This window comes from Epinephelus lanceolatus, chromosome 19, assembly GCF_041903045.1.
Source record: "Epinephelus lanceolatus isolate andai-2023 chromosome 19, ASM4190304v1, whole genome shotgun sequence".
NCBI classification, from domain to species: domain Eukaryota; kingdom Metazoa; phylum Chordata; class Actinopteri; order Perciformes; family Serranidae; genus Epinephelus; species Epinephelus lanceolatus.
In genome coordinates, this window is record NC_135752.1 from 39349203 (window position 1) to 39361339 (window position 12137).

General features: G+C 39.1%; 1 protein-coding gene across 1 annotated transcript in view; it reads left to right on the forward strand.

The window, feature by feature from the left end:
- zfyve16 (zinc finger, FYVE domain containing 16) overlaps window positions 1-10454 on the forward strand; it is a 36099-nt gene extending 25645 nt beyond the window's left edge. Inside the window, exons 9-18 of the mRNA XM_033646579.2 lie at window positions 42-197; window positions 274-498; window positions 1712-1794; window positions 2278-2382; window positions 3727-3877; window positions 3959-4039; window positions 4130-4292; window positions 6494-6599; window positions 6697-6873; window positions 9633-10454. Coding sequence (XP_033502470.2) covers window positions 42-197; window positions 274-498; window positions 1712-1794; window positions 2278-2382; window positions 3727-3877; window positions 3959-4039; window positions 4130-4292; window positions 6494-6599; window positions 6697-6873; window positions 9633-9791 — 1406 coding nt within the window. The 3' untranslated portion in view covers window positions 9792-10454. The remainder of the gene's footprint in view (window positions 1-41; window positions 198-273; window positions 499-1711; window positions 1795-2277; window positions 2383-3726; window positions 3878-3958; window positions 4040-4129; window positions 4293-6493; window positions 6600-6696; window positions 6874-9632) is intronic.
- Window positions 10455-12137: the final 1683 nt, after the last annotated feature.

Sequence of the window (12137 nt, forward strand, 5' to 3'; positions counted from 1 at the left end):
TCGAGCCCCTAATAACTCTCTGTTTTTGTTTCCTCCGTCAGACTCCGGTCGGCAGTGTTGGTGTTTCGGCTCTAACGGGCTGCAGGCTCTGGGCCAGAGAGAGCTGGTGTTCTTGTTGGAGTGTTTGCCAGAAGAAAAAACTCTCCCCAAAGACCTCTTCACGCTCTATCTCAACATTTACCAAGAAGCCCAGAGAGGTAGATACAGCACATTCAGGCTGTTTGTCTGCCTTGGTTAAAACAGAGACTACAGAGTCGTGATCTTCTGTTACAGGGAAGTTCCTGGAGGAGCTGGATAACGTGACGTTCACCAACAGTTTTCTGGGCAGTAAGGACCACGCTGGGATGCTCTTCTTCTCTCCCACCTGTCAGCCTCTAGATGGCCTCACTCTCCCCGCTCAGCCTTTCCTGTTCGGCCTGCTCGTCCAGAAGCTGGAGGTGCCCTGGGCCAAAGTCTTTCCTCTCAGGCTGCTTCTGCGGCTTGGAGCCGAGTACAGCGGTGAGTGGGCTCTGGACGGTTGTGCTTGGTTTCAGATGTTTTTTATTGTAAACCATCATTTTCAAGGATAACATGGTATTGCCATACTTCTTTTCTATATAAACAAAAATAATGTGAGACATAAGAAGACGACTCTTCAAAAAAAAAAAAAAATAGATAGATAAATACAATAAATAAATAAATAGATGAATAAATAAGTAAAGGAAAACAGTAATTATTATATACAATGATAAATCAATGAATTTAAAAAACCCCATAAGAAATTGTTTCTTATTTTTTACTGTGTAAATAGATGAATTTAAATAAATAAAAATAAATACATGAAAAAATAAATTCATAAATATATAAGGAAAAACAATGAATAATTTTTGAAAATAACAAAACATGGTATTGCTTTACTTCTTTTCTATATAAACAAAATAATGTGAGACTCTTCTGAAAATAAAAATAAAATAAAATAAATAGATGAATAAATAAGTAAGGGAAAACAGTAATTATTATATATAATGATAAATCAATGAATTAAAAAAAAACATAAATTGTTTATTTTTACTGTGTAAATAGATACATTTAAATAAACAAAAATAAATAAATAAATACATGAAAATAATATATAAGGAAAAAAAATTATAATAAATTAATTCTTTTAAAAAAAACAAATTATTTCTAATTTTTTTAATGTGAATCATCATTTTTGAAAATAACAAAACATGTTATTGTCACGCTTCTTTTTCCATGTAAACATGTACAAAATGTCAAAAACACAGTAAGAACACACTTGAAAAATAAAAGATATTGAATAAAAAATAAAAAAATAAATTTCAATAAAAATAAAAAATAAAACATGAAATAAATCACTAAGTAAATAAAGGAAAACAACTATTATAATGAATAAAATAATTAAAAAAATAAAATTAATAATAATTCTTTAATAAATTGTGATTTTTTTTTTTTTTTTTGTAGACCAAATGATCAATTGAAATAATGAAAATGAATTTTAGTTGCAGCTCTAAAGTTTATTTTATTCAAAATTATTTGAGGAGAAATGTTATCCCTAAATAAAACATTAAATATTATTATCATATTTTTGATTTTGCTCCTTTAAAGCAAACCATGCACATTATGTTTCCACCAAGATAACTATAATTTTAAATAAAGCTGATTAATTATAGTGTCACTGCTATAACAAACTGAATATTCTTCTCTTTTCCAGTGTATCCCACGACGTTGACAAGTGTCCGTTTTCGGGACTCTGTGTATCGAGAGACGGGACACACCATCATGAATTTACTGGCTGTAAGTATTAAAACACATACGGATGTCTTTTAAAGTATCGTCAGAGGTAAAGCTGTGTACTTCACTCCTTACTCCCACTGAAACCATGTTTGTAACTGCTTGTAATTAAGTAGCTGCAGAGCTCCTGTCTGCTGTTAATCATTCCCTACAAGTCCCAAATGGCACTGAAGACGAAGCCTGGTTAAAAGAGAGGAAACTGAGAATATCATCACGGTTTAATTACAAACAGTTTGATATTTTTAAGCTTTGCTACCACAGCTTTCAGACAGACCTAGTTAGGATGGTGCAGTTTGACGCAGGTGATCACAGGATTCTTCTGAAGAGATAAATGTGTGTTTCTTTCTTGTTCTCTCTTTGTGATTTTATTTTGACTTGAAAATCTGTGCACCAAAATGAGTGAAATACTAAGGGTACCAATAGCAGATGTACATTGCTGGCCTTTGCAGACATGATTCAGAGTTCAGTAAACGGTTTCATCCACAGGACCTGAGGAACTACCAGTACAGCCTGTCAGTGGTGGAGGGCCTGAGGATCCACATGGAGATGGGCCACAGCTACATTGACATCCCCAAAATTAGCTTCAACGAGGTACGAGAGCTGGGAAGGAATAATTTGACATCTAGTGAGATAAACTCCTTCACTTTTCTGCCAAGAGTTAGAGGGGAAAATTGATTTTGCTCTTATGTCTTCACATTTCCCTCACGGACACGAGGGTGGTATCAATCCTCTCACCTAACAAGAAAACAAATCCGTGTTTCCCCAAATCTCAAACTACCACTTACAGCTACACGTCCTTAAAGGCATCTGTGTTGACTTTGTGATAACATTAATTGTGCAAGTTTATCTCATGTCACACTGAGTGAGACGGGTCTAATCAAGTCTTGGTTGCAGTCAGTGTCAGGCTGTATGATGCTGTGATGAATAGAGCTTCAGGCCCCTTTTATACGACAACGATTTCAACTGAAATCTGTAAACGTAAGTTGCATTTTGGCCGATCGTTTACACGACAGCGGCGTTTTGGGTGCCTGAAAACGCAACGATTCGAAAACGGGTTCCAGAGTGCAACGTTTTGGAAACGACAGCGTCTCCATTGTCATGTAAACTTGCAATATGCAGTTCCTCTGAAAACGGAGACTTTTCGCACATGCGCATTGCGGTTCCAGTCACGAGGCATGCTGACCGTCACAACAACAATGGCGAGCTCTGTTTGTGCTGCTCACCCTGTTGATTTGAAGTGAAGTGTAGATCTGTTACTGCAGCAACTCCACCTCGTCGTCCATCCAGACAAAGTTATCTGTGCGTGCTTTCACCATTGTGTCTTCTTTGTTTTGGTTTGTAATCACCGCGTTGCAGAGGAAGGTGCTTCAGCGCAGGCATGGCGTCATGCCGTGGTGTTGCTTTGCAAATTTACACTGCCACCCATTGGCCTGGCGTGCATACTACAGCGTTTCCAGTAGATTTTGCGGCTCTGTGTGAACGGAGATCATTTCAGTAACGTCGCCATATAAACGCAGAAGATTTTTAAAACGCAAAGGACAGACTAAACAGGGCCTCAGTGTAGAGTCAGCTATGCTATTGCGGAGGTTACGTCGACACAGATACTGCAGAAGTATAAATGCCACTTACACCTTAAATGTCTTCAAATCCTAGAAACATCCCTTCGTACATATGCAGGGCTGCCGACTGGCCCCTGACCTCCTGTCACAGCAGGAAAATGACACGTTATTGCAGCAGGAATATTAATCCAAAAACATCAGGTAGAAGGATAACAGTGAGAGCATGGAAGACTTCACTTCACTATACATACTTTTACTTAGATAAAGGATCTAAATACTTTTTCCACCGCTGCCAGAGACCAAGTTTCTCTCACAGGTGTCAGCTTTCCTCAGTTGAGCTCTGCAGAACTGTGAACATGTTTTCTGGGTCGTGCAGATGCAGAAGGTGGTGAATGCGTCCAACGAGCACGTCATCAGCATCGGAGCGAGGTTAAGCTTGGAGGCCGACTCTCACCTGGTGTGTTTCCAGAACGAGGAGGGAAACTATCAGACGCAGGCCAACAGCAAGCCTGGGAAGACCCGCACAGGTGAGGGCCATCAGTAATCCTGGTAATTGTGTCTTGGTTCTGTTTTATATGATCGGTTAACCCTGTGGTGTTCTGTTCCAGTGACTGGGGCCAGTTTTGTGGTGTTTAACGGAGCCCTGAAAGCCTCCTCAGGCTACATCGCCAAGTCCAGCATCGTTGAAGGTAAAGTTACGTCTGTGTTGACTCTTATTGTACAGTGTTTGACTGTTTTGGCACCGACCCTCACTGGAGTTTGTGTTCTGTGTGTGTCAGATGGGTTGATGGTGCAAATCCCTCCAGAGACCATGGAGTCTCTGCGCACCGCCCTGAGGGAGCAGACGGACTTCCACATACCCTGTGGCAGGAACGATGGAGGGGAGCTCCGAGAAAACGTCACTGTCCGCTGGGTCGACTGGAGTTCACCTGTCAACACGGGGTAACGGCACACATTCACACCACTGTGTACACACTCTTGTGCAGTCTGCGCTCTACACACGCTGGTCATGCATGGGGCAACTCTTTGTGCCGCAGTGTGTAGCAGTGAAATGTTTTTGCTCCTGTTACCTTTTGTTTTCTTGAGTTCACACAGCCAGGAGGAGTTTGGTGCAAGTTTGGTTCAGTGGGGATGACCGATTTATCAGTTTGGCTGTTTAATTAGCGCCGACAGGACACTTTGCAAACTGTTGCTATGCCCGCACAGCCTCCACCAGTCACACAGGGACTTAGATCCTCGCCAGAGCTGGAGGTCTGTGTTAGAATGAAGAAAAAGGAGCTTGATCAGTGGGTCCAGCCCCGGAGACTTTATTATATCAGCCTCTAAAAATCCAGTATCAGCCGACCTTAACTACACACTGTGTACTCAGTGTGTGGCTGCATGAACCAGACCGTGACCCCCGACCCTGATGCCTCGGCATGATTACACAAACAGTTACAGGCCGAGTAGCCACAGAGGCACGTTTGATTCAACGTCCTCTGAACATAGTTTCTGAACTGCTTTTTCCTGTCGTCTATTAAAAGACAAGTTCAGATTGTCTTTAAAGAGTCAGGTGTCCACAGTGTAAACTGGAACTGCTCCTGAGACTTCTTTATAACAAGCGTCCGATGGAAGAGACGGTGAACAAACTCCACAGACCTCGTTCTGAGTACAAATACATGCCGCAGTTTGTTTGAAGCTGATATGAGAGAGTCGAGTGAAGTGTATCGTCTAAAGTTAGTCGGTTTCCTGAGACTCAAAGTTTCTGTGCTGAGCTGCGGTGTGGGAGAAACACAAGATGGAGCTTTATATTAAAAACTGAACACGTCCGTTAGAGTTCAAATTAAAAAAAAAAATACTAGAGATGTGTCAAATACCAGGTCATTGTTCACAAAATGTATATGAGTGAATGTGTAGGTCGGGAAATGTGCCTTGTCAATAACTAATAACTGTAAATATTGAACCATGGTCGATTTTTTTTAAGACAAACAAAAAACATCTGAAGGGACTGAATGGACTTTGGCCATACGTGCTCACTGTTTTGTGACTCAAACACATTTTGGGCATTTTTTGTTTGTGTGAGTGAGTCTCAGGTCACTATATTTTTACACCTCCAGGCCAGAGATAGCTGAGGCAGGAGGCAGTATGTCTCCAGGTTGTCCGTCTGGCTGTCCCATGCTCGTGAACGTGATATCTCAAGAACAACTCAACGGAAATTCTTTAAATGTGGTACCAATGTCCACTTGGACTTAACGATAAAGTGAACCTATTTTGGTGGTCAAAGGTCAAGGTCGCTGTGACCTTGCATCCATCTCATTTTTGTGAGGGCAGTATCTCAAGAACAGTTTGAGGATGTTTTTGTAAATTTGGCACAAACGCTCACTCAGACTGAAGAATAAACTGATCAGAATTTTGTGGTCAAAGGTCACTGTGACATCACAAAACATGTTTTTGGCCGTAACTCAAAAATTCACACAAATGCTTAACTGTTCGTACACACGTCACATTTTTTGTGCCTTAAAAATCATTGTTTTCGATGTAGACGTGCAGCAGGTGCAGTCAAACGCCAGAGTGACGCCGCTGTGGCTCTCACATGTTCCTGAGTGCCATTTTTGAGGGCGCAACGGCTGTGCCCCGAGATAAACAAGCATTGAGTTCAACCTCAGCAGCACACTCCGCATGTCATGTGATGAGGAACAACCAATCACAGATATCTTTCCCTTCTTCTGAAGACATACAAACATGGGGCAACAATTTTAGTTTTCAAATTTCAAAGTTCTTCCACAGAGAACATGAATATTTCACTGTGAAAAAACAACTTAATGCTTTTGTTGTTGTTGTTGTTTTGTTTTTTTGTTTTTTTTGGAACAAGTGAGATTTCAGTGACAAAGGCAGTGCACACCAGATCCACCTCTTGCCTTCTTGCCTTTCACAATAAAAGCCCTGGACATATACGCTGTGTAACTGTCCACCAGAGGAAACTCAGATTCACTCAGAGCGAATCTGTTTGAACTTTTTATTGAACAAGATCTGCAAATGAAGCAAATTCTTATCCCTGCATGTCTGAATACCTTCAATGCAAAATGTTCGCAGGAAAGTATTTTGTGTTTTTTGTGTTATTTGTGACGACCGCGGCGTGTAAAGGTCTTAATTTTCCTCTGCAGCAAAACGAGCGGGGTCGACGGCCGACCTCTGGATGGAGTCACCAGTGTGAGGATGCAGCAGGACACGGAGTTTGAGTCAGATGGGCGCACCATCAGATGCACCGAGGTCAGTTTTCCTTTTCATTACCTCATTCTTTAAGTGTCCAGTGTGCGGTGAAGACGACAGACAGTCCAGGTGTGTGAAGGTCTCCATGTCCTTCCAGGTGTTCTACCAGCTCAAGACTCCAGACTGCAGCCTGGCGTCGGTGCTGTCGTCCTGCAGTGTGTTTCAGAAGGAGATGGCTCTGGCCGCCTGCAGCGCTCTGACTCCTCACCTCGCCGTCCTCACCTCCAGCGGCATCAACTCGCTGTCTCTTCGTATCTCCACACAGGCGGACATGGTAAAAATGAAAGCTTGTAACTAGGTTTGCAGAGGGTCGGGATTTTGGTGAATTTTGCCTGATCGACTGTGTGACCTTTACCTTTTTAAAATGTCAGCCAATGACATCATCGAGGCCCCTGGCTGTAAAATAGGTGGCAGTTGCAGACATTGTTTGATGTTTGGAGATAGTCTGTCCAGTGAGAGGAATCACGGTCAGCCACGTTTATTTGTTGATCACATTTCAGCAACAAGAAAATTCAGTATTTGCGGGCAACTGGGAAAAAAAAACAAAAAAAAAAACTGGCTGAATATGTCAGTGTTTTTTTGGTATTTAATTATTTGGTGCATTTCCCTAAAAGATAATTTTGTTATCAAAGTAACTTAATTAAATTAAATTAATTTAATTTATATAGCAGTTCACACAAACATGCAACTAATAAATAAATGTAAATAAAATAGGTTATGAATTTCATTATGAATTTTACATTTCATTATATTCACATTTATTTCCTGATTCATTTATTTCAGGATTTATTTCACAGCCAGATTTATCTATTTTTTATTTATTTTTTTAGTCATATTTTTCATTTTAGAGTCATGTTTATTATTTATAGCTTAAAGTCACATTTATTTTTTAGCACCATATTTATGTATTTTATAGTCATATTTATTTATTTATTTATTTTAAAGATTTCATAGCCACAATTATTTATTTTAGATGCATATTTATTTGTTTTATAGATTTTAAAGCCACATTTATTTATTTCAGATCCATATTTATTCGTTTTGTTTAGTAATATTTATAGATTTAATAGCCTTATCTATTTATTTATTCATTTTATAGTTGTATTTCTTTGTGTTATATATTTTGAAGACGCATTTTTTTTTATTTTACAGACCTATTTATTTATTTATGTTATAGTCACATATCCTTTTTTTTAAATATATTTTAAAGCATATTTATTTATTTTAGATCCATATTGATTTATTTAATAATCATATTTTTTATAGCCACATATATTTATGTTGTAGCCATATTTATTTATTTTATAAACATTTTTATTCATTCATTTAGCTACATGTATTTATTTTATAATCATATCTATTTAATAGACATATTTTTATAGCTACAGTTATTTATTTATGTTATAGCTATATTTATTCCATAGTCATTTATATTTAATTCATTGGGATATTTATTCATGTATTTATTTAATATTGACAGTAATAATGTTCCACAGTATCACAGTTCAGTATTTAGAATAACCTGTGCTCAGTTAAAGAGGTGCAGTGAGTATCTGTGTGTTTGCTCTCATTTATTTCAGGATTTATTTCATAGCCAAATTTATTTATTTTTTAAATTTATTTTTATTTATTTTAGTCATATTTTTTTATTTTAGAGTCATGTTTATTTATTTTGTGTAGAAATATTTATTTATAGATTTAATAGCCATATTTATTTATGTTAGAACTATATTTATCTATTCTCAAGTTTTCATAGCCACATTTTTTTGTTTTAGAGTCATATTTATATTTATTTATTCATTTTATAGTTATATTTCTTTGTGTTATAGATTTTGAAGACTCATTTATTTATTTATTTATTTATGTTATAGTCATATATCATTTTTTAAATATATTTTAAGGCGTATTTATTTATTTTAGATCCATATGGATTTATTTAATAGCCATATTTTTTATAGCCACATATATTTATGTTGTAGCCATATTTATTTATTTTATAAACAGTTTTATTCATTCATTTAATGGTCATATTTCATTGTTTTATAGATTTCATAGCTACGTTTATTCATTTTAGAGCCCTATTTATTTATTTGATAGCCATATTTTTATAGCTACATTTATGTATTTATGTTATAGACATATTTATTAATTTCAAATCTATATTTATTCTGTAGTCATTTATATTTAATTCATTGGGATATTTATTTATGTATTTATTTAATATTGACAGTAATGATTAGGGTTGGGATCCAGATCCGGTTCTTTTTGGAACCGGGTCCAAAGTTCCGGTTCTGGAACCGGTTCCATCACATTTGGCGTAACGGTTCCTGCAAACGATTCCTAGATTGTAAAAAAAAAACAAAAAAACGACCGAGCCCGACATTATTTACTGACTAAAGCACTGAGTTTGTGTCACACAGTTGTCATGGTTACAGGCTATTTAATAGGCCGGGTGTGCGCCGGGTGCTCCGCGGAGAGGGAGACCTCCGTGTTTGAGACGGGAGCGGGCGGCTGGAGGTCCGAGGCTTCCAGCGAGGGGTGAAACAAACAGCCAATGTGTGTGTGTGTTCTGTTCAGGTGTTGTCACGTAAATAACAGTGCCCAAGCATGAATGCATATAAGTATTTTTTATTACATTGTTGTGGTTAATTTGAGGCAATAGTGTTACTGTAGAAATCAGAGAATCACTTGTTGTTGTTATATATTCTCAGGGAGATGATATAAGCTCTAAATCTGAAATACACACCACACACAAATGTGTATTTTCATCTAATTGTACTGTGCAACAGTTAGAATAAAGTTTTTGTATTTGTATGATTGCATTTGTGTTTATTATATACTTGTTTAAGTATAGCGAGTATAATGAATATAATGTAGGAATCGCTAAGAAGGAATCGGTAAGGAATCGGAATCGTTAAAATCCTAACGAGTCCCAACCCTAGTAATGATGTTCCACAGTGCCACAGTGCAGTATTGAAACTATCCTGTGCTCAGTTAAAGAGGTACAGTGAGTATCTGTGTGTTTGCTCTCAGGTGGAGTACCAGGCGGGCTCCGGGGGCAGGCTCCTCCCTCAGCGCTACATGAACGAGCTGGACAGCGCTCTGATCCCCGTCATCCACGGAGGTAGCGCCAGTGTACCACAGACTGCCATGGACATGGAGTTCATCTTCTACATCACACACACCATCTAACACACACACACACACACATGCAGACACACGTCAGACGGTGGTTGAGCACAGAGAGCGAAGCTGTTGACTGCGGCGGGACGTGTTAATGCACAGTTGGACATGCAGCCATTCACAGCGGACACGTCGCCGCCGGCACAACATTCCCACTCTGAGGTCGGGGTGTAAACTGATTTTCTGTTGAGGAGGTGTCGTGTGTTTGTGTGTTTTTCCGTGCTCACCAAAGCTGCTTTAAATACAAGAAGCCAAACACTAAACAAGGATTACAACAACAACAACAACAACGATGACAACATGACCAAAATACAACCAAACCGTTTCTTCTTCTGCTCTGCCTTCCAGGCTCCCCGCTGGCCTCCGTCAGCTCGGAGCACCTCAGTGAATGTTTCCCACAGACGCTCTCTGGAAATGTCTCTCATTTGGATGTATTTATTATATTTTAATACAGGCTCATTGAATGAAATGATGACACATCGCTGACCGCAGTAACTTCAGAGGGTGATACTTGTGATCAGGTGCTGGCCCCATTCTTAAAAACCGCAGGGATGAAAAGAAATCGCATCTCATTTCCTCTCAAGGTTCTGTGCTCTCATCACACATGCTGGTTTATGATGACGCTGCACAGGGACACGCTCGGGGCCTCGTGCAAGAACGTTTCCCCAAACTTCTCTCTGAAGTTTTGCTCGTTTGATTATTTCACGTTCACCAAACTCTGCGCAGACTTGTCTCATTTCCACCTGACACGAGATGAGATAATTAGCGTAATCGGTCTGCTTTATTTTTTGGTTTAATTCGCACAAATGTCACCGAAGAGTTAAAACAGGAACTTTGAAAATAAACGATAAAAACAGGAAATATTTCAAAATGTCCATGGTGGCACGAGGGCACCGAAACTGACGGACATAACGGAGGAAAGTTCTGACGTGATGGTGGTGTGTCGACATGATGCTCATCGATCTAAAATTAAAGGAGTCTCTATCCTTCTATACATCTTGTCCTTTAGTTTTCTCAACTACACACTTGGCAGGTGTTTTGCTCGCAACCCAAGGAAGTGCAGTATCGAGTGTAAAGCTGTTTGGGTGAACAGTTCTTAAACAGTCGGCCTGTTCCAGCAGGTAGCATCTATCAGTTTTCCCACCCACTTTAGATGAAACCACGCCCACTTTTGTAAGAAGTAGATGTAGCTAAATATGCTAGCTACAGTAGCTTAAAATTTTTTTTTTAAATATTTCGAACTGACTTTGATGAATTAACTTTTGTCGGACCCCAAATGAGACAAATATTAGCTGGGTAATGCCCCGGGGGTAAACTTGTGTAACAGCAGCAACAGAAAGTTTGCTGGTCAACTGAGGCGTCTTGGGCATTCAGGTTCAGACCTCCGGTGTTTTACGTCTAAAAAATGACTTTAACATGTCTCCGCAATTCAAAACAGTTCCCAGTCTTCACGCGGAAGTCAGAGGATGTTGACCTGCACAGAGACGCGATGAGGCAGCTGAATTTAGTTGCTATGCAAAAGTATGCATGTAAAAAGTTGTTAAAGCTCGCAGTAAACTTGCAGGAGAGAAGAATATTGATTTAGCCAGAAGCTTATTTTTCTTGCACGAGGCCCGCTGTGTGTCAGTAACAGTGTCAGATGAAGCTCAGCTCATCATCACAGGAGGATAAATGTGTGTGACCAGTTGGTTTCGTCACTTTGTGAGTGATTATCTGTCATCTGGAGCTTCCTCTTCATCATTCACAAATTATTTTGCTAACAGTGAATGTGGCCGGTGCATCCTGTCCCAGATGAAACTCATTGAAAACTCTCCGTTCTGTCACCTTTGGTCTCTGCTTTACTTTGATTGTCTAGACTTCTTTATACTTTTTAATCGAGCAGCACAGCGTCGTCTTTCGTTGTTCGTCAGTATTTCCAGCTCAAACACCAAATAATTTTTTTTTACTTTCAGAGATTTTATGATGTCTGCTTCAGTTCTTTGAGTCTCAGTTAAATGATCAGATTTTGCACAGCTGATGAGATTGCTGCGCCACATTCTGTGGCCCTTTGAGCAATTTGAAAATCATCTCACACCTTCTTATGTCGTCATTAACATTGGTGATTATAAACGTGCAGGCTTTTTGACGTTTTGGGAAATGCACTTCTGTTTCCAGGACTGAGAAGAGAAGATCGACACTACTCTCATGTGTTTGGTGCCCTGAGCTCAGCAGGAGTCTCCTCAGGAACTCAAAGTGTTTTACCGAACAGTACAAAGCATCACGATTTAAATTTATTTCATGTATTCTCACAGCAGCTTTCAGGCACTTTGAAACCCTCAACATAGCAGTGTCACTCCATTTCTTCTTCACCAGCTT